This window comes from Diachasma alloeum, unplaced genomic scaffold (assembly GCF_001412515.2).
Source record: "Diachasma alloeum isolate Michigan unplaced genomic scaffold, Dall2.0 Dall_scaffold_00280, whole genome shotgun sequence".
NCBI classification, from domain to species: domain Eukaryota; kingdom Metazoa; phylum Arthropoda; class Insecta; order Hymenoptera; family Braconidae; genus Diachasma; species Diachasma alloeum.
This window is the reverse complement of record NW_021680419.1, coordinates 948,231-970,196: the sequence shown is the minus strand read 5'-3', so window position 1 is coordinate 970,196 and position 21,966 is coordinate 948,231. Positions and strand designations below refer to the sequence as shown.

At 41.9% G+C, this 21,966-nt stretch overlaps 3 protein-coding genes across 4 annotated transcripts; 2 read left to right on the top strand and 1 right to left on the bottom strand.

Annotated features, from left to right (window-relative positions):
• Positions 1–447: 447 nt before the first annotated feature.
• LOC107038407 (transport and Golgi organization 2 homolog) lies at positions 448–4,251 on the top strand. The gene is made up of 4 exons (XM_015257500.2): positions 448–941; positions 2,316–2,580; positions 3,268–3,489; positions 3,561–4,251. Exons 1-4 carry the CDS (start codon positions 800–802, stop codon positions 3,769–3,771), a joined length of 840 nt encoding a protein of 279 aa, XP_015112986.1. The 5' UTR covers positions 448–799; the 3' UTR covers positions 3,772–4,251.
• LOC107038406 (Fanconi anemia group D2 protein) lies at positions 2,059–10,367 on the bottom strand. Its single transcript, XM_015257498.2, has 4 exons — positions 7,083–10,367; positions 5,469–6,275; positions 4,441–5,004; positions 2,059–4,203 (listed from the first exon to the last, which is right to left on the bottom strand). The coding sequence occupies exons 1-4, from the start codon at positions 10,008–10,010 to the stop codon at positions 4,060–4,062; spliced, it is 4,443 nt and encodes a 1,480-aa protein (XP_015112984.1). The 5' UTR covers positions 10,011–10,367; the 3' UTR covers positions 2,059–4,059.
• A 212-nt stretch (positions 10,368–10,579) lies between these two features.
• On the top strand, positions 10,580–21,966 carry LOC107038397 (tyrosine-protein phosphatase 69D). 2 transcript variants are annotated; one of them, XM_015257479.1, is made up of 8 exons: positions 10,580–11,054; positions 13,381–14,683; positions 15,134–16,255; positions 17,042–17,616; positions 18,472–18,908; positions 19,004–19,291; positions 19,906–20,334; positions 20,866–21,966. In XM_015257479.1, the coding sequence occupies exons 1-8, from the start codon at positions 10,964–10,966 to the stop codon at positions 20,944–20,946; spliced, it is 4,326 nt and encodes a 1,441-aa protein (XP_015112965.1). In that variant the 5' UTR covers positions 10,580–10,963; the 3' UTR covers positions 20,947–21,966. The 2 variants fall into 2 exon arrangements, with proteins under 2 accessions (XP_015112965.1, XP_015112964.1); XM_015257478.1 differs by having other exon boundaries at positions 18,983–19,291.

Sequence of the window (21,966 nt, the reverse complement as noted above, 5' to 3'; positions counted from 1 at the left end):
TTTCAGATTTTTAAAATATTCTCTAACGATTCAACATCGGAATTCAAATTCAGACCACAAAGTTCAAATAATAAAATCATTGTAAAATGTCAGGAAACTTCGGGTGAAATGAGGTTCAAATGAAAGCTCTGATTTTCAACTAAAAAAGTAGAAAAGCATTTCACTGGAGAAAAAATAGCCGAAGTACCTGGAAACCATTAAACTCGTTTAAAATTATTGATAAACTACTAATTACCCACTATTTCCTCCTATTCCCCTCTTACCGACGACATTATCGATCAATTAACAAATCAGTATCTCTACTTAATTAATAAATAACATGTTCCTAAGATTATCAATTGATAATTGACAATATTTCACTCTCATTTCCACTTTCCCCGAAGATAAGTGCAAAAAGCCTCTCTCCTTCGCTCAAACAGCTAATCTCATCCCCCTCCCCAATAAAAAAAATCCCGTACCCAAGTTAATACATTATTCCTGGAGTAGCTGTCACGACAATAAGATAAAGAATAAAACCGAGTAATCAGTGACGCGCGAAGCGTTCAGCCCTTGACAAATATACGATCTCCTAAACTCAAGATCTTCAGACAACTACCGTGCGTATATTTGCACTCGGATAATTGTCAAGTTGTTATCAGGCTTCCCCCCATCTCGAGTGCGCAAGTATAAATCGAGTAAATGCGGGAGTCACTGTTAAAAGAACCTCCGCACATTCAAAACTCAATTCCCTCGGTCGAGTGCCGTAAAATTCCCAGCAATCAGTATTTTACAATTAATAGCCCTCAAAACGTCGAAAATAATGTGCATTCTCTTCATTTATCGAAACCCCAGCGCGACTGGATCGGATTATCGTTTGATTGTTGCAACAAATAGAGACGAGAATTATCATCGACCGACGAGAGCTGCATATTACTGGGAAAATCATCCAGATTGTTTAGGAGGTAATTTCGTAAAAAGTTAATCAACAAGTAACGAAAGATATCGTTTTATTCTCTTGGTTAAGGAAATATTTAAATTCACCACAACAGACTGTTTATAAACGTAGAAAATATTTATATAAGAGAAAAGTCGTTAAGTTCTGGATTTTTAATTAATTAAACAAATTCCAGTTTTGTTTTTGGGGATAACTTTTAGTATTTTTGTTCCTTGGAACCCCCAGTTTTAAGGTTAAACGGGTGATTATTATATTAGCGAGAGGGGGAATTGGTTCGTACTAATTAAGCGGAGACTGCTATGACTTTTAAAAGTCGCGGGCGATGGATTGAAATTTCTCATGCATCGAAGATCAATTATATATGTCTAAAAATGAATAATTAGTGCAAAAACTTAATTATTTATTAAGTGTATTGTTCGTTTGCCCCGCAGATGCTTAAACTGTTAAAAATAGTTCAATTTTTGAGCTGCAGAAATTTTTTTTTCAAAATTTTCGAAAAAATGTGTGCAATAACATTTACTAATTTTTTTTTTTAATTCAACTCCTACACAGGTAATTTCGTTTTGTTTAGTATAAAAATTTGCGCCATTCCTGTAAAATAGGCAAAAAAATTGTCCTTAAAATATTTTAAATAGATTATCGATTCTTTCAGAAACATTTTTTGGGCTATTTCACATGAATGGTGCAATTTTTTATTTAAAAAAAAACGAAATTAGCTGTGTAGGAGTTGGATTTCAAAAAAATAATTCATAAATGTTATAGTACACATTTTTTCAAAAATTTTGAAAAAAAATCTGTAATTAAAAAATTGGAGGCCCTGGACTGGATTTTTAACATTTTAAGCATCTGTGGGGTAAACGAACAATAAATAATAAATAAGTTTTTTGCACCAATTATTTATTTTTAGCCATAGGGGAGGGTCGGGCAAAATGGGACGTATTGAGATTTTTTCCAATTGTCAATATCTTCATTTATAAAAATCAGTAGCGAAGTGGTAAAACGGTATAAGTCAATTTTGACTATTGAACAGTTTTTAATCAATATCTCGAAATCTAAGGGAGATAGCAAAATTGTTGTTATAACTTTTTTTGTAGCGCCGATTGAGAGCTACAACAAATGTAATTACGAAAATTTTGCCATCTCCGTTAGATTCGGAAATATTTCTCAAAAACTCAATTGGGAGATAAGTGGACTTAAACCGTTTACCATTTCCCTACCGAAATGAAGATATTGACAATTAAAGAAGATCACGAGACGTCCTATTTTGCTCGACTCTCCCCTATATAATCGATCTTCAATGTATGAAAAATCTCATTTCTCAATAGCCTGCGACTTTAAACTCATAGTAATTTTCCCTAAATCGAATTTTCGTTTGATTAAGGGACTGACGAGGAACCGACGAAGGAGGGAGGCACTTGGCTGGCGATTTCTACGAAAGGCCGCGGCGGGGTACTTCTAAATCTCTCCGAGCCACCCACTGAAAATCCTCGGGATGGGCCAGACACCCCGAAGAAGGGCCGCGGGTTCCTGGTGACGAACTACGTCGTGTCCAGGGAGACTACAGAGAATTACTTAAGTACTTTGTATGAGGAGAACAGGAAGTTCGATACGTACAATCCGTACACGTTGGTTCTTCTTGATTTGAAGTAGGTGGTGAACAAAAATAGTCGATTGTAGTTGTATTGTTGGAGTGGAGTGGTTAATAGTCTTTATTTCGTTATTTTTTGCAAACGAAGGAGTGCAGAGGAATTTTTGAGAACATCTTCGAGAGAGTTCCACGAGTTACAAAAAAATCTTTCGGAATTTTTTGATGAAATCTTGTGGTTTCAGAGATATTTGCAAGATAAATTGAATGAAATTGTTAGGTCAATCCTGATTTATCGATAATTATTTTTGAAGATTTTTAAATTAGAAAAAAATATATTTGAAGATATTTTGTCCATGAAATTTTCTATAAAAAAAATCAGAGACTTCTCCCTAAACTAAATCTATTTCAAAATGTTTCTAGAATAAAGTATTCCATAGAGATTCGTAGACTATAACAATAATAATACTTTCTTAATATAATAATAATAATATTTTTCGTACATAAATTTCTTTTTCTGCGCATCAAATCATATTTTTCAAAAAAACTGGAACTGAAGAAAGAAAGAAAACAAAATAAAAGAAACAGAGACATCATAAACTATTTTATGAACATCTCAAACTCTATTAGATTTAGAGATATTTCTTTTTCTGTCTCAACTGAAATCAATAAATTGAAAATCATATTGTTCACTCCTTCACATCAATAAAGAAACCATCAATAATTTGCCCCTAATTTTTCTTTCCAGAACAGCTGAAGTGAGTTTCTTAAGCAGTTCTAGAAACAGCAAAGGGCCAGAACTATCAGTAACCGACACGATCCTGGGTTTTGGTAACACATCGGTGGAGACTCCTTACAAAAAAGTGACAAATGGAAAGGAGCAATTTAAGCAAATCGTCACCGACTCCAAAAGCACTCACGAGAACGTGCTCATCGAGAAGCTCATCCACTTCCTCAAATCGAACGAGCAGTGAGTAGAAGCCAAATATAATGAGATAAGAAAAATAGAAGAATAATTAGGGCTATTTCCCCCGAATTCAGGCATTTGCCTGACGATGTAATGGAGGAGATCCACCAGGAGGAGAGCAAAGCCCTCAGTTCGATATTTGTGCACGCAGGGGAGCGAAATTATGGCACGAGAACACACACTGTGATACTCGTTGACGCCTCAGACAGAGTTACATTCGTCGAAGAAACCATGAACGAGGATAAAACGTGGAGTCGTCAGCGTTTCGTCACATCTCTCGAGTGAAATTATTCAATCAAATCGTCAATTAACGAAGTATTGAAACTGGAAATTTCCATGGAGATCGCGCGTATCTCTATTTGAATATTTTCATAATTACAGACTGCTCATGTGATATAGCAACGCAAATTTTTTCATTTCAATTTTTTCATGCGTCTGTAAATAATTCCAAGTTCAATTGTAATTAAACTCGACCAAAACCTCAACGATTTTTCCCTTCAACATGTGAATATTCTCAAATTTATACTCAAAGTTAATGAACACCAAAAAAAAATTTAAAAAATTGCCGGATATTTAGCTATCAATAGACCCATCATCTCTAGTATCGTTGGTATCATCGTCTTCTCCAAGGATATCAGACTCTGACTCATCTGCACTCGAAACATTGTTATCAGTGCTGATATCTGGAATGGTGGGCTCCTCGGAGGTTGTTGAATTCTGTAACAGAACAAATCTCAAATAATAATTTTGCGCATATTTTCTCAATTTCTTATTCTTATCCATCATTTCATTATCTACTTCATCATTTTATCATCATTTTTTAGCTAAATATTCCCTTATTCATGCAACAACTCATCTTTTTCTCCTAAACAGCGTTATTTAGCACAAAGTTTCAATTCAGAACGTTGAAGAATGAATGAACAAATTTTTTATTTAAAAAAAATCTACACAAACCTGCGAGAGTATCTCCTGTCCGTCCAAATTCTTATTAACAAGATTCCCCATCCAGAAAGCAGTGGAACTATTATTGACAACAAGCATCCCCTTGACACTGTACACGAGCTGCTCGAGAATGCTCTTGGCAGCAGGAATGAGTTTAGTGAGAGCCATGTCCTTCCTCTCAGTGCTATGACAGCACACAGCATTGAGATACCTCGTCCCCATCTGCATCATCTTGAGAATGCCAGTGACCTCCTCAGGCTGGTACCTCAGATTGTGCTCCAGCGTGTGCATTCCCACATTGAGAAGCATCTTCAGGAGATTGGGCATGAGCTTGAGGTAACTCAACAGAGTTCCCCTAGTGGGGATGGTCTTGCAGACTTTCACTAACAGCTGCACATTCTTCCCAACGGCCTTCCAGACCTGGAGTTTTTGTCCTTCCCCCTGTGCAGCTGCCAACGAGACCTTCGCCCCTCTCAAGAGCCCGTCCAGGAGCTTTTGGAAGAGATAATGGAAGTTGCCTCTGTTTATCGTTGGGAGTTTCGTTAGTTTATCAGTCGTTCTCTCCATCGTCTCCACCTAAACAACAAAATATTAATCCAAAATTAACAAACAATATCACTGTTAAAAACACTTCTTGGAAATTTTTAACACATTAGTTTCACTGAAATTTCAAGGGCTTTCGTAATTGAAAATTAGAAATTTTATAGAAGAATGAATGAAGACTGTAAATTTTAGTTCAATTATTCTTTCAAAGTCCACAGAAATCAGGAAAATTCAGGTGAATTTATCCCCTTCATTATTTTTTTCCCTAAATCGTATTTAGTATCACTCTCCTGAAAATTACTAGTCAACAGTTCACAAAGTTCAATTTTTTTCTTACAGCTTAATAAAATAATATAATCATTCCAATGAAATTCATCCTCCAATAACATAACAAATTTAAATCACGGCGAAAAAAAGAGGATTTGAGGAAGAAAAATGAAGAAAAACCTAAAAAGCCAAGCGAGGACAATAAAAATTTGAATCAATCATTGCCTCACCTCTTCGGGCAGCCACTCAAGAACCTCAGAGACCGTCCTCAAAGAATTCGACTCGTGATCCATCCAGTTCTTGAGCAACCCAGTAACCGCCGCCTTGTAGAGACTCCCCAGATGCTTGTCGTCAGGCCACTCCAGACACAAAAACGCATAAGCCATCTTGGCTTGTTTGTCCTTCTGCTCCTTAGTGAACGTCTCCGAGTGTTTCATCAGGGTCTTGCACATGTTGACAAGAGCGTGAGCCACGGGGATCTGCGTGGCGACATCAGCCAAGGACTCAAAGTACTCATAAGCCGCGGCCACCAGCTCCCTAGAGTACTTGAGACTCCTGTTAGCCTCATCACTCTGACTGGCGAGAACCCTGAGCCCGGCCCTGAGGAGTCCCCAGTGTGTGGCGGAGTCGAAGCCCTTCCAGTTGAAGATCTTGGAGACCAACGAGAGAATCAGCCAGACCGCCTGTTTGTGCTGACTGTCATCATCAGTCCTCAACTGGCTCACCAGATGATTCAGCTTGGCCATGATCTTGGGGAGCAGTTCCACGAGCTCCCTGATGAACGCCTGATTGGCAATGCTGTCGTCGTCCAGCATCGACGACAACTCCTTGACGATGAAGCAGACGTGACCTGGAGACAACTCGTTGCTGATCTCAGTGTCCAAGAAGTGGACGATAGTAGCGTCGAGTCTCCTGAAGTACATGGGGTTCTTGATGGTCATGAGGGAGCCATTCTCCCAGGCCTCCCACTCCGGAATTCCCCCAGTGGCTGTTGTATTCTTGTCAGAATCCTTCTTCTTCCCAGACTTTTTCGCCATCTTGAAGGAATTTAATAAATTTAAATTATAATGGTATGGAGAACGTTGGAACCATTGATGGATTAAAGATTGAGTGATTTGTGTTAAGGATAGTCCATTTTATTATTTAAACTTTGCAGGTATTAAATTGAATCTCGATATTGCACCTTAGAAAACATTTTAAAAATATGAAAAACATTAGAAAGTTTCCTGTTGGAGAAACATTGATGAAATAATTTGAAAAATGCAGTTTTCGAAAATTACGAGCGTTTTCTATAAATAATTTATAAACAATCAATTCTTCACTGTAAAAATCATTTTTTCGGAATCGTAAAAAATTTATTCATATGCAGAATTTTCCTAAAAACCGATTTCAGCCCAAAAAAAAGGTTTTCGAAAGTACAAACAATTTCAATTATTTATTTATAAACAACGAATGTTCAAGAACATTATAATTCTACGTAAAATGTAATTGGAATGACGCTCAATATTTCCTCACGTAATTTAATTGACAAATTTGATGATCGAAAATGGTTGAATCTATAGTGTGGTCTGTACCAATCTGTAAAACATACTTAGAAATCCTTAAGAGGGCAGGTCACCGTTTCCTGAAAATCTACAAATTTCCTGCTCAAAGTTATTAATTTTGTTGGCACCCCACGCACATTGATTTTAATTACCGCCTCCTGAAGTTTAATGTGCTTCGATTAATCAAAACATCGATAACTTTCTGCAGGAAATTTGTTCCAAAATTTGGAGAATTAGTGACATTCTGTTACCCCTTTAGCTATAAACATACAAGGTATACCAGATAAAATAAAGTCAAACCTTTTTCTCGACTCGATTGAACGCAGGCGGGGGAAACTTGTGGAAGTAGCAAGGTGGTGGCTGGTACCTGGGCTCTGCCAGTGAGAGTAGATTACTGAGCTCCCCCTGCAGGAACATGAGATTATCGAGCCTCTGTACCACCTGCTTCTTCATCAACGACCCCTCCTCAGTGATGTAAGCACTGATCAATTCCCTGTACCAGTTGATGCAGTAGAACATAAGATCCAAGGTCCTGGTGTCCGGCATGTCCATGTCCCTGGGCATCATGATCCCGGTCCCCAGGACAGCGCTGACCTCATCCAGATCGTGATTCTCGCTGATGTGAACATATCCAATCCTCACAAGTCGAAACAGCGAAGGAACAATGGCCCCATATTTGCTGTCTCCAAAGTGGATGAACATGTCAGGCCCCAAGTTACCATCCTGATTAGTATTCAAGCAGAAACAGGGGACTAAATCCCCTCGATAGGTCTCCCTCTCAGTCATATAACCGGTGACGAGGGTGTCCTCGCAGGCAGTGATGAGCCCCCTGACAAAATCGGAGTTAATGCCTCTGTCATTAGCAATGACCTGGCCCATCTTATCGTAGAAGAGGGCTTTGCCCCTGGGGCAGTCCCTCGTGCTGACCTCCAGCTTCTTGAGGATCTCTCCAGCCAGACTGACAGACTCCTCGTTCTTCACCAGATGCTTCATCGCCATAACCGCCCCCACGACCCCCTTACACTTGACCACAGCGTCAGTATTCGACAGCTGTTTCTGAAGCAGAATGAAGAGATCATCCCTGAGGGCCTCCGAGGAAGAGTTCGAGCTGTCGCAGAGGGCGTAGAGCAGGTCATTCATGGTTCCCACCTCCTCGAGATCGAACTGATCGATCTTCTCCATGAGCACCGTGAGCTCGTTGCAGTGCCTCTGGAGCTGATCCTTCTCATCAGCAGTTTCCGTCATCTTGCAGAGGACCGAGAGTGCATGCTTGGCAGTGTGATCGTTGTTCCCCATCAGCAGTATCAATTTATTGATTATCTCCGTCTGCATGAGGAAGACCTTGCTGTGAGCCACGAACTGGTGCCTGAACCACTCCACAGCGAAGTTGACGAGGCTCTGGTCCTCGGACTTGAGAAGACAACTGGAGAGGCTCAAAGCTGTCGACTGGAAGTCCTTCGCCACCTGTTCATAATCGTGATAGAACGAGTACAGAAGACTCGCCCTGTAGTACCCACTCTTCACGTGCTTCCTGAAGACATTCTCAGCGAATTTCCTCTTCAGGGTGTTCCTGCAGAGCACCAGCATCATAATCAGGTCCAGGACCTTCGGCTTCTCGTTGGTGACTTCCGAGACAATGTTGAGAGCCGCCTTGGGCGCTGTCTTCGTCATGATGAACGTCATTTTAAGAGTGTTAACAATCATCATTTGACTCGTGAAGCACTCCTCAGTGTTCGTGTTCTCGTCGGGATGGAGTTCCAGGTCCCTCACGACCCTGAGGACCTTCTGGTAGACCTCGACACTGGGGCACTCGTACAAGCAGAACTTCACCATCGAGGGAATCTCGGAAATTTCCGTGCTCTCCTGCATAATCAGGAGGACTTTATTCCTCAACTCCTCCAGGTACTCCTTGCCGAGGGTCAGCCCAGTGATGCACCCCAGGATGACCCCCTTGAGGCCGCTGTCAGTCTCCATGAGTTTGCAGAGCATGTCAGCAATCCCCTGATGATGAGAATCAGTGACGATATCAGGGAGAAAAGCAATCAGCTCCCTCTGGAACCAGCCTGGGGCGGACTCCAGGAGCTCCTCCAGACTGGACGTCATGGCGTCAGCATCGGCCACGATCTCCAGGAACCTCAGCTGCGAGAGGAGAACAGAGGCCCAGGGGACGTCGTCCAGGGAGTCAGCAACAACAACCTCCTCATTCAGACGTCGTAACAGAGAGCTGAGGACCTCGGTCTGGATCAGGGGGACTTGGAGAAGAATCCTGGCGAGGGATGCGTTGTTCACCGAGGCCAGCCTCTCCTGGTCCATCACCGTGGGGTTCAGGTACTTCTTGATGTTGCCGACTTCCTCCAGACTCTTCTCCCAGTCGACAATCACCCTCGCCTTCGTGAATTCCCCGCTGGAGAGGACCTCCTGGATCTTCTTGACGACTCCAGCTGGGTTCACTGATATCGTGTACTGATCGTCGTTCTCCAGGGAGACTCTGATCCCACACTGGTCCAGGAACTTCTCCAGGAGGGTCTTCTCCTTCTGGATGGGGCCCTCGTCGTCGGAGTCGTCTGATAGGAGAATCCTCGAGGCTCGGGGCTTCGGATTGGACGTCCGATTCTCTTTATCACTCTCTGGAGGGGATGGACGTTTCAACGACCTGGGGTCGCGACTCCTGGAGGGCGAGGGCTTCTCGGGGGACCTCTGGGGGAGCCTCAACGACTTCGATGGGGTGAGACGTCTACTGGAGATCTGGGAGAACACCTGACTCGGTTTTTCTCGAGGCTGTGACACCTGGGGGATCTCCCTCTGCTTCTCTCGAGGCTGTGACACCTGGGGGATCTCCCTCTGCCTCTCTCGAGGCTGCGACACCTGGGGGACCTCCCTCGGCTTCTCTCGAGCCTGCGACGTGACCCTCCCAAGTCTGGAACTGGAACCCTCACGTTGGGACCACTTCTCCAGTCTCGGGATCTTCGAGGGGGAATTTTTGGAGTCACCCGTTGCCCTCGGACGCTTCTGACTCCCCGTGGGCTCCTCGTCAGTGGACGTTGGCGTCTGCGTTCGTTTCCTGAGGAGCTCCAAACTCGACTGCCTCTGCGAGCTCGTCCGGTGCGACGAACTGAACATGTCCTCGGATTCTGCGGGCTCCGGACCTGCGGAACTCGATGGGGCCTGCAGGTTCTGGTGGAGACCTCGGTTCGACTTGAACTTTCGGCGATCCATTCTCCTGATCATTCAATCTTCCTCTTTATCTCTTGAATTTTCCCTGCACTTCTTATTACTCTTTATTCCATCTCCAGGGATTTCTAGGATTGCAGCAACTGCCGAAGAACTTTTTAGCTCAACAAAATACTCTTTTGCCTTCTTTTTTTTTATTTCTCATTCCGCTCCTGGTGAATTTATCCTCTCAATCTTGCAGCAACAACTGTCAAAAACTTGTTATTCGATCTTCGTTGTTGTTATGATTTTTTTTCTTTATTTGTTATGCCCTTTCTGGTGAGTTTATCCACTCAATCTCGGCAGCAACACCCGCGAAAATACTTTGCAATTATTCGGAGCCGTTTGATTCAACGAACACCGACAGCTCGCGAAATTGTAAATACTGCGAACTTGTTCCGACTCGTCTCTCCCGAGATTTGCACAGTGAATTGTTACCGGCAGAGGGTAAGAGAGGAGAGTCACCTCTCGGTGATGTCACAGAGCCCCCCCACTCGGCCCCGAGATTCTGTGGAAATGGCACCGGAACGGTGAGGGGGGCACACACGCCGGTGGACAGTGCACAGGCTCCCGGGTACAGTGTCGACACTGTGCACAATATTCTTTTTTTACCTCCAAAAATAATAAACCAGTGCCAAAAACACGTTATTCGGAGCGGGATCAGTGAGTCGAGGGGTCATTCTCGTGCGAATTAATCTCGAACAGTAAAGGGCGGCTGAGGATGAGCAAACGGGGGTGAAATAGCCGTCGGAGGTGTGGAAATGCTCCTGAGAAGGGGCTAGTGCTTGGGGGGATGGGCTTGTTTAGTGCCGAGTGAACAGAGCATTTTCGATTTAGTGTGCAGAGAGGTGAGGAAAAAAGTGCTGGAGAAATAGTGGTGGTGTGACGGAGGACGAGGAAAGGGACGAAAGGAAATATCCGCACACGCCCGGCTGTCACGATTCAGAACGTCGGGTTTTTCAGAGGACGCCATGTTACGAAGCCGTATGCTCATGGCGAGAATACCATTGATTTTGATTCTTCACTTCGTTGTTGTTGTCGTTGCCAGTGATAATGAGACAGGTGAGATACGGGGGGTCATTGATTTATTCGGGAGGAGGAGATGGGGGGTCGCCCGGCTGAGGCTCGGCGTTGTCGTTACTACGACGTTTGTCATCGTAGGTGTCATCTAGAGTGGGCACTCCGGGGGGGTTTATCGCCTTTGCTTGGGTGTTTGTTTACTAATGGGGGGAGCATTCCGATGTATAATTGTCATTGCACATCGGCGAATGCTCCGGGGCGTGGGAGCTTGGGGAGGACTCGGGGATGGGATTGTCTTGGTGATTGCCGGGGGGAAGGGTTCGGGGGAATTTATGAAGAGATTTTTTGGAAATTTTGGGGACAGAGATCCCTGGGGGGTTTAGGTAAAGCGGAAGCTGAAACTAGCGGAGGATTCGACAGCAGAAGATTCCGTAGGCAAATCTAGGGGTGTAGAAATGTTTTTAAGTAATGTACAAACTCTTTCGCGCTTAAAAAACGTTTGTAGGGGAGGTTGGGGTAAAATGGACACTTTTGACTTTTTTTCAAATGGTAATGAGGGGTTGAAATGTTGATGAAATTTGAGATTTTTTTTTTCAATACAAAGAACAATTCTTTCCCTTTGTGATGAGCCTAAACTGAGCTCAATTGATGAATTTGTTTCTGAGTTATAAATAATTTAGAAAAAGTCTAAAGTGTCCATTTTACACCAGCCTCCCCTACATATGATCATTTGACTCTCCTGCACTCAAATATCCCCTAAATTGAATTTTCCGATGACGAATATTCTGGTAGCTTCAGCTTCATGGTTAAACTGCTGGTGTTGAAGATATTTTTGAGATTTTTTCGTGAATACGAAATGAAATTTGAGATTTTTTTTTTTCAATACAAAGAACAATTATTTCCCTTTGTGATGAGCCTAAACTGAGCTCAATTGATAAATTTGTTTCTGAGTTATGAATAATTTAGAAAAAGTCTAAAGTGTGCATTTTACCCCAGCCTCCCCTACATATGATCATTTGACTCTCCTGCACTCAAATATCCCCTAAATTGAATTTTCCGATGACGAATATTCTGGTAGCTTCAGCTTCATGGTTAAACTGCTGGTGTTGAAGATATTTTTGAGATTTTTTCGTGAATACGAAATGAAATTTGAGATTTTTTTTTCAATACAAAGAACAATTATTTCCCTTTGTGATGAGCCTAAACTGAGCTCAATTGATAAATTTGTTTCTGAGTTATGAATAATTTAGAAAAAGTCTAAAGTGTCCATTTTACACCAGCCTCCCCTACATATGATCATTTGACTCTCCTGCACTCAAATATCCCCTAAATTGAATTTTCCGATGACGAATATTCTGGTAGCTTCAGCTTCATGGTTAAACTGCTGGTGTTGAAGATATTTTTGAGATTTTTTCGTGAATACGAAATGAAATTTGAGATTTTTTTTTTCAATACAAAGAACAATTATTTCCCTTTGTGATGAGCCTAAACTGAGCTCAATTGATAAATTCGTTTCTGAGTTATGAATAATTTAGAAAAAGTCTAAAGTGTCCATTTTACCCCAGCCTCCCCTACATATGATCATTTGACTCTCCTGCACTCAAATATCCCCTAAATTGAATTTTCCGATGACGAATATTCTGGTAGCTTCAGCTTCATGGTTAAACTGCTGGTGTTGAAGATATTTTTGCGATTTTTTCGTGAATACCTTTGGGACGAAGAAATATTTCTACAGCGAAATGTCAATGCTTGTACAGAATGAAAAAGGTTTTATTTTTTTTTAGCTTAATCTTCTTGTTTCAGAGATATTTGCAAAGTCATCTGTAGTTGTGATGAATAGAATTCATTCTAGAAGGAAATATGAAAATTCCCCGTCATTCCCCGTTGAAATGTGTCACATAAGGCTCTGTACAAATGACAATTTTAATTTTTTTCTCTACAAAAATCAATGTGGTAAATCGCGTTGGGACTTTCGGAACAACTTTCTAATTTATTGAAAGAATATATTCTCAAAATTTCAACCCTGTAGCACACTTCCTTCTACTCCCATCTGACTACTGCGGAAGTACCTTAATCTTCTTGTTTCACAAATACTTTCGAAGTCATCTGTAGTTGTGATAGAATTAATTCCAGGAGAGAGTGTCAAGAAATTTGTGTTGTAAACGACTTTATGGGCCACAAAAAAGGTTTCTTCACTGTTTCCAATGCCCAGATCTGCGACCTTCCTTGTGTAGTTTAGAGGGAAACATTAACACTCGAAGAAAATTTCCTCACAACTCCCCCTAAGAATAATTAATCTTAAATTTCATTACTGAGTAGTTTAATCTGATTCCATTGAATTCATTCAATTAAACCCATTGAATTGCAGTCACAGAAACAACTGAGACTGTCACCTTCCCGGTCATTCCCCTCGCCACCCTGGAGATAGAGACCTCCCAGAAGATCGATGGGATAGAGGCTAATAGCACCCCCTCATTCACCTGTAAACTCAGTGAGCCAGGTCAGATCTACTGGGTCAAGGACGATAAGAACCTAACGACGATCAAAATGTCCGAGACACAGGCCAGGTTCGACCTGACATTAGCGAGTTTCGAGGACAGGGGGAACTACACGTGCATGGCTATTACGAACGGCCACGAGAAGCTGCAGAAGACCATTGACGTTCGTGTCATAGGGCTCGGTAGCATAGAGCCATCAGACCCAGTCTACATAAAATCGGAGAAGCCAGTGAACCTGACCTGCCACATCCACGGCTCCCCCCTCTCCAACTTCACATGGCTCAAGGGCAACAACTCTGAGAGCATCGAGACCCTGCGAGACCTAACAACAGTCACCCAGATAAACGAGACCTACCACATAATGACCCTCTCCTTCGAGAGTGTCTTGCGAAAGGACAACGGCACCTACACATGCATGGCAAACGACTACCGAGGTACAGTAACGAGCCTGCGCCACCTCTTCGTCATCGACAAGCCCCAGGTGAACATAGACTTCATCAAGGCAGTGGGTGCTGATAAAATCTTCCTCAACTGGACAGTGAACGACGGCAACAAGCCCATCCAAAATTATCAGATGAGCTTCCAGAAGAACGGCCAAGAGGGGCGAGTATTCTACAGCCAATCCGTAGGGGGTGAAAACACAAACTTCGTACTCAAGGGTTTCGAGAAGTCCACAGAGTACCAGATAAGCATCTCCGCGAAGAACGAAGTGGGAGAGTCCCAGGTGTATCACGACAACAGGTGGATTAAAACCCTGGACTCTGACCCCATATTCGTGCCAAATGTCTCGGTGAAGGGCTTCACCGAGAGCTCCATCACAGTGGGCTGGACAATGCCACCTCCAGCCCTTCGGGAGCACGTTCACTACTACACCCTGATGATGATCCACGACGTTCAAACTAAGGAGGCAGTCCATCCGGCCTCGGAATTCAACGACTACGTCTTCGTGGACCTGAATCCAGCCACAACTTATCTATTCAAGATATCCGCATGCAGTTACTACACGAAGCAGTGTGGCAACTGGAGTGCTGAGGTCAATGGAACGACCATGGATGGGGTCTGCAGCCCACCGGAGAACCTCACGGTCACGTGTAAATTCGATAATATCAGTAGAACGAGTTTTGTTTCAGTCAGTTGGTCTCCACCGGCTATTCCCAACGGCCAAATCACCAGGTATTGTGGTTATTTTAAACAGATTTTTTTTAATTTCTTTATTTACAGCATTTAGAGGGAGAGGCTTCAGTCATTACTGCAGAATTTACACTTCCTGATAAAACGAGGGTATTTAACTTTAATTTTTGAAACAAGGGCATCTCAGAATTTCCTGTAAAACTAGCCTGTCTGAATTTTCCGGGGAAAACTCGTCTAACGCAAACGAAATCAGAAAAAAAATATTTCGTGAACGCCGATTAGTGTTTAACCGATTTAGTCGATATGTTGAGGAATTTATGCCAGAGAATTAATAAAATGAATGAGATGTATTTTGTTGTTTGGGGTTTTCATGTTGTCTGAATTTTGAGAAAGATCGTAGTGTTCATGAGGCGCTTTCATTGAAGCCTCAGTTTTGAAATGCCAAAAAACCCAATAATTTTTCTGAAAAAAGCCAATATCCGTTTTCACCAGATACGGTGTCGAGCTAACCGGAGTCTCCCACTACAAAAACGAGAGAGGAAAGCTTCACGAGGAGCGCTGGGGGCGTGTGGACCACAACGCCAGGGAAATAGACCGAACATTCGAGTTCAAGAGAGTCCCAGCAAACATGAACTACACAGTGAGGATCTACGGTGTAACGAGACTGAGGAGTCCTGGAAAGCCAGCCACAGGCAACTGCACGATGCCAATCAGCATCCCCGACAAAGAGAGCTTGAACCTGAGGACCTGGAGGAAGATCCAGAACGAGGGGAGGCAGCTGTTCAAGCTGTACCTGCCCAGGATCTCCGAGAGGAACGGGCCCATCTGCTGCTACAGGGTCTTCTTGGTGAGGTTGGGGCCGGGACAGACCACGGGCAATCTGCCAGCCCCTGAGGATCTGGTCCTTTTTACATTCCATTATGCTCACCAATCCCCAGTTGGTGGGGCTTATCTGGCTGAAATGTTCGACAGCAATAATTTGCAGTCGGAGATTTTCCTCGGGGATGGGCGGGTTGCCTTCAATGGGTCCTCGAGTTGTGACAGGTGCATTGGGCTGAGGCCTAAACCCTTTCCCACTCTTCATCTCCTGCCGGATGTCCAGGGCCCAGTGAGCTCGACGTCAACGACTGCCTCTAGTGTTGAAACCACTTCAACCGCTGCCACTACCACTGCTCCGGGATCCACCACTGCTTTTGTAACCACAACTGCTGTTCCTGTAACTTCTGGGAATGCAACGACCCCTGGGGCGAGACGCAGACGCGATAACTCAGCCAATATGATTGCCATGGAGGGACAACTGGAGGAGCTCTATCCACCTGTCGATGGATACATCGATGAGGGCTCCAATTACACTGGCTTTGTCGAAGTTGTTGTGTTTGGTGGGGGACAGGTGCTCCCTGCCTACAGTGGCTACCTCAATCCTCTGTTTGGGGGAATGGAACCCAGTGTCATTGCTGTGGCTGATAATGGAACTCTGGGGGTCGTGCTGCAGATCTCTGTGGCACTGATTCTTATCATTATCATTCTGCTTGTGGCACTCTGTGTGCTGCATCGGTACACCAAGAGGGCCGAACAGGGGGGAGAGGAGAACATCAATTTGAGGAATAGTTTCAGGTGAGTAATCGGAATTTGATGGGGTTTGCGGGAGGAGGGGAATGCCGGGGGGAATTGATTACTGAGGTTAAGGTGATACAAACAAACATAGTTTTTTAAGCATTGATGAGTCTTTGGATAACGCAGGTACATTATAGTTTCACTGAAATTTCAAGGTATTTCGTTACAGAAAGTCTAAGTTTTAGAGAAAAATGGAAATCGTACGTTTCAGTTCATTTATTCTATGAGAATTAATAGAAATCGGGAAAAATGAGGTAGATCTATTCTTGAATTTTTAATTGATCATTTTAGGAGCGAAGTGGTAAAACGGTTTAAGTCGACTTATCTCAGTTGAGTTTTTGAGGAATATTTCGGACTCTAAGCGAGATAGCGAAATTTTCGTAATTACATTTGTTGTAGCTCTCAATCGGCTCTACGAAAAAGGTTACAACAAAAATTTTGCTATCTCCCTTAGATTTCGAGATATTCATTGAAAACTGGTCAATAGTCAAAACTGACTTGCACCGGTTTACTGATTTGTTCGTAATAAATTTGTTCATATTCTGAATTTTATCAGAAATCAACTTCATGCCTAAAAAACAAGATTTCTGACAGCTTAAACAATTTCAGTTATTTATTTATGAACAACCAATGTTTAAAGAAATAATAATTCTGTGCAAAATATAATTTTCTCACGCAATTTAATTGACAAATTTGGTGATTGAAAATGAGTCGTTTGTACCAAGCTGTAAAAGATACTTGGATATCCTTAAAAAATCTTCTCTAATGGATGCCTATTACCGGCAGGCATCTCTGCAGAAGTTTGCGCGGTCGTCACCAGGTAGTAGCCGCCAGTCCCCCGGACATGCCGCCAATTCCCAAAGCGGAGCTCCTCCAAGCCTACCTCGAGCGTCACCGCGACTCTGACTACGGTTTCCAGCACGAGTTCGAGCTCCTTCCGGACCGCTTCACCGACCGCACGACCCGCGCCTCCGAGGCCCGCGAGAACCTCTACAAGAACCGGTACCCTGACATCAAGTGCTACGACCAGACCCGAGTCAGGCTGTCTCAAATTGACGGAATCGCCGGCTCCGACTACATAAACTCCAACTTTGTTCTCGGTTACAAGGAGCGGAAGAAGTTCATCTGCGCCCAGGGCCCCATGGAGAACACCGTCTGCGACTACTGGAGGATGATCTGGGAGCAGCACCTGGAGCTTGTCTTGATGCTGACGAACCTCGAGGAGTATTCCAAGACGAAATGCGCCAAGTACTGGCCGGACAAGGAGGAGACCAAGAATTTTGGGGATATAACGGTGGAGCACGTCGGCCAAAAGGCATTTTCAGATTATGTTATCAGAGAATTGAAGATGACGAAGACAGGTATGCAATGGAATTTATTCATTAAGCAAAAGGGTTATTCAACAAATTTAATTTTGTCATTTCACTGGGTTATGGTAATTCAAATGGAAAATTAACATTTCAAATTAAAATTAGGGTCAGAAGAAGAGTGTGAAATAAGGGTCAAAGGGTCAGAGTATTTTACAACTATTAATGCTTTGCTCCTTGCGTTTACAATTGAATTATACATAAAATTATTCTTTGAACTAGATTTTTATTTTTTATAATTGAGTTGTACTTACATTTTTTCGAAAGTACTTCCTCAAATTAGTTATTCTAAAATCAACAACAAAGCGCATCCTCTTAGAAAAAAGAGCAGAATCCCATGATAAATTTGGGTAGCTGCGAAGACAGGAATGAAACTTTTATTCATAAAATAAATCGGTTGTAGGATTATTCAACGAATTGAATTTTCGCAATTTCTCTGGATTATAAAATTCCAAATGGACTTCTGGCAATGGAAAATCACGACTAAGAATTAAGATAAGGGCCACAAAAATAGTGTAATTATAACAATAAAAAAACGTTCCGTCCTTTTTTTATTAAGAGCCAAAACATAAGACTCAGAATATTTCACAACTATTAATTCTTTGCTCATTGCATTTACAATTAAATTATGCACCAAATTAAACTTTGAACTGTAGTTTCATTTTTTAAAAATACTTCTTCAAATTATTTATTCAAAAATCATCAACAAAGCTCATTCTCTTAAAAAAAATACCAGAACCTCACGATGAATTCCTATAGACCTTACCTGACAAATTATTTGAATTCGTTGCTCTCACTCATTACTAGTATTGTTCCTCTATTTTTCGATTGCAATTTAAATTGTCACAGGTGAGAGGGACGCAAGAACAATAATCCAGTACCACTTCCTCGTCTGGAAGGACTTTATGGCCCCCGAGCATCCCCACGCAATTCTGAAATTCATAAAGCGAGTGAATATAGCTTACTCCCTGGAGAAAGGTCCCATTCTGGTGCACTGCAGCGCCGGAGTAGGAAGGACTGGAACCCTGGTGGCCCTTGACTCACTCCTCCAACAGCTGGCCGACGAGGGCCAGGTCTCCATATTCAACACAGTCTGCGACCTCCGACACCAGAGGAACTTCCTCGTGCAGTCGTTGAAGCAGTACATATTCATCTATCGATCGTTGATGGAGATGGCGACGTATGGCGACACCGAGATCCCTGTCAAGGAGCTCAAGGCACACGTGGAGAAGCTCAGACAGAGGGACAATGGCAAGGAGAAGTGCCGAATGGAGGACGAGTATGACGTAAGTATCCAATGATTTATCTTCCTCATGGTTCTGGGATGCTTTTCACTCACACTGGCCAACGGTTTTTGTAGGAGCTTGTTTTAAATTCACAGAAAATCAGTTCTGTGTTGGAGGAACGTAAGTCGTTTTCAGTGGGCGGCGCCGAGGAGAATAGGGTGAAAAATAGGAGTGAGTTGGTGATACCTTATGATAGGAATAGGGTTATTCTTACACCGGTGCCTGGAAGAGAGCATTCAACTTATATCAATGCTTCGTTCATCGAGGGATACGATAATTCAGAGTCGTTTATCATTACGCAAGATCCTTTGGACACTACTATTGCCGATTTCTGGAGGATGATATCCGAGCAGAGCATTGCTACTATCGTCATGCTGTCCGATGTGAGTGGAATTGTGGAATTTATTATCAACTTTTCGTTGTTTGTGGAAAATCAATGGAATCCGCAGATTTACGTTCAATTATTCTGAGAAAATTATTAAGTTAATTATTCATTTGAATTCATTATTAATTGGGTGTCATTTGGCACTCAATGAAAATTCGAGTAAGTTGAGGAATTTCTGTCCTCCTACTGCTCAAAGATTTGGAATTTCATAGAATTTGCAGTGAAATCTTATTTATAAAATCTATTTCATTATTTTTTTTCTCCCTAAATCAAATCCAATATCACTCTCATAATTACAAGTCAACTAATTACTAATAATTACTAGAATTGCTTGAAATTTAAATTTTTTTTCAATAGTGTAAAATATTGAAGTTCATTCAGCTTTTGTGACTCATTTTATCTTGGAAAGAGAATATTTGGGTGAGACAGAGGGGAAGGGGGTCACATTCATGATAATCCAAAGCTCCATTTAATCGATTTTTTACCTTTATTTTAAAAAAAATAAAAAATAAAAATATTTAAAAATCACGTGAGTAACGAAGTGTCAAATATACGATTTAATGTCCACCTTTTGGGGGAATGCATTTAAAAAAATATTGGCATTTCTTTCAGTTGAATGAAGGCCCCAGGAAATGCCCCAGATACTGGCCCGAAGACGAGGCTGTGTACGAACACATAAGGGTGAGATACATCCAGAGTGAAAGTTGTCCGTACTATACAAGGCGCGAGCTGTGCGTTGCAAATACGAAGACAGATGAGACAGTTGTTGTAACGCAGTACCAGTATCACGGCTGGCCGACGGTCGAGGGCGAAGTGCCCGAGGTGACACGAGGTGTCATTGAACTTGTCGATCAGACACTGGTGACTGACGGCGAGTGCTGTGGCCCCTTGGTTGTTCACTGCAATTGCGGATCTGACAGGAGTTCTATGTTTGTCGCCCTCAGTATACTCGTTCAACAGTTGAGGACTGAAAAACGAGTCGATATCTTCACTGTTACGAAGAAACTCAGGTCACAGAGACATGGGATGATCAGTACTTTTGTGAGTATCTGGGGGATGAGAACTTTTTGGAAATTTAGTCGTTGAATTAAATACTGCGAAGTCAATTTTTTTAGTTTCTTTTGAATAAAGTGGGAAAGTCCATGGTATTTTTATTTTTTTGGAAGAAAAAGAAATGGAGAAAACGAGAGGAAAGAAAATCACAATTTTATGAGAACATTCACAGGAACTGTAAATTTTAGCTCAATTATTACTTGAAAATTGATAGAAATTTTGAAAATTCAGGTAAATGGACTCTTGGATTTTTAGTTAAATTAAAATTCAACATAATTTGAGTTGAATTCTCATCTTCTTTCTACTTGAAATTTTCAATGATATCTCCATCAATTTTCATCACTAAGAAGAACGAAATTACTATTACATTATTCATGAAAATAATAAAAAGTTTTGTTCCATCATTGAATCATTTTCAAATTTTTGTAAATAAAATCAATGCAATATTAGTTTTGATTATCAGAAAGAAACGCCTTTTAAAATTGTTTGAATCCATGATTTTTTTTCGTATTGTTTCAGCCCCAATACGAGTTTCTCCACCGAGCAGTAATGAACTACGCAGATCTCCACAATCTCGCTGACGACGAGCCAGAATCATAATGAAGGATATCGAACATACCCTAAAGACTGACCATTCGTTTGTTCCGTAAGTCGTTTTTAATTTCCCCTAACGAATTAGTGATGAAAACACCCTGAAGTTCACTTGTAAAATCAGTCAACTGGAGCATCCAAAGAAATTCAATTGTTCCATAGTCGGTTGAAGACTTTTTATACCTTATAAATTTCCAAAAGAATAATATAATACCGAGTATGTTCGCTCGATTTTTTTCACAAACGATGTAAACTACTTGATGTAGTTGCGTCGATGGACCTCGTCAGAGTGGATGAGAGTCTCAAAAAAATTTTTTTAATCCCACGAGAATATATCATAATTGTCTCGAGAGAATTGTCGTTGCTGCGTGATGGCAGGATCGATGAATGTTTAAAAAAAAGGTCGACTGTCGTGTGTTTGTATCACTTAGGAGTAAGTGCGTCCTGGTGGCATGAAGAGAGGATGAATAAGAAGCTTGGCATTATTCTTTGCGAATAATTATTTGAGGACGTCAGTCTGAATTTTCATTAGAACCTCGATGATTTCAGCACGACTCTTTGTTGAATAAAACTGTAGTGAAGGCGATGAAAAGAGGTGATCCCAGAAAATTCTGATACTGAGAGCAACACATCGGGGAACATTTTTCAAAAGCCCATTGACATCTGCAGTATTTTTTATTCAGTCAGATGTGTACCCTCTGGGGTCTTTACATTTTTTTTCCCACTCTTTATTAACTATGAAGGCACTTCATCCAATTCACTTACAGTAGGAACGCATTTTGTAACAACTATGACTCTCATCTTTGCCTCTCTACTCTATATTTGGGTTTCGATGCCACTCCATACTTTTTTCTATTATCCTGTCCCTCTCCTCTTGCTCTCGTAGACGCCGATTCGTTTTATCGAGTAAAATCCAATCCTCAGCGGTTGCTGGAGAAATTATCACTCTCCTGTTCCACCTCATCTCTCTTCTTTAAGGTCTTAAGGTATATCCCAAGACAGTCGGACCCAAAAGTTAGTCCCTATGGA

Excerpts from the sequence above, each read along its gene's own strand:
- LOC107038407 (XM_015257500.2), top strand. The coding sequence starts at position 800 with ATGTGCATTCTCTTCATTTATCGAAACCCCAGCGCGACTGGATCGGAT. Across the intron at positions 2,581-3,267 it reads TTGGTTCTTCTTGATTTGAA|AACAGCTGAAGTGAGTTTCT; the intron begins GTAGGTGGTGAA and ends TTTTCTTTCCAG. Across the intron at positions 3,490-3,560 it reads TTCCTCAAATCGAACGAGCA|GCATTTGCCTGACGATGTAA; the intron begins GTGAGTAGAAGC and ends CCCCGAATTCAG.
- LOC107038406 (XM_015257498.2), bottom strand. The coding sequence starts at position 10,010 with ATGATCAGGAGAATGGATCGCCGAAAGTTCAAGTCGAACCGAGGTCTC. Across the intron at positions 6,276-7,082 it reads TCAATCGAGTCGAGAAAAAG|ATGGCGAAAAAGTCTGGGAA; the intron begins GTTTGACTTTAT and ends AATTCCTTCAAG. Across the intron at positions 5,005-5,468 it reads TTGAGTGGCTGCCCGAAGAG|GTGGAGACGATGGAGAGAAC; the intron begins GTGAGGCAATGA and ends TTTGTTGTTTAG.
- LOC107038397 (XM_015257478.1), top strand. The coding sequence starts at position 10,964 with ATGTTACGAAGCCGTATGCTCATGGCGAGAATACCATTGATTTTGATT. Across the intron at positions 16,256-17,041 it reads AATTTGAGGAATAGTTTCAG|GCATCTCTGCAGAAGTTTGC; the intron begins GTGAGTAATCGG and ends TATTACCGGCAG. Across the intron at positions 17,617-18,471 it reads ATTGAAGATGACGAAGACAG|GTGAGAGGGACGCAAGAACA; the intron begins GTATGCAATGGA and ends AAATTGTCACAG.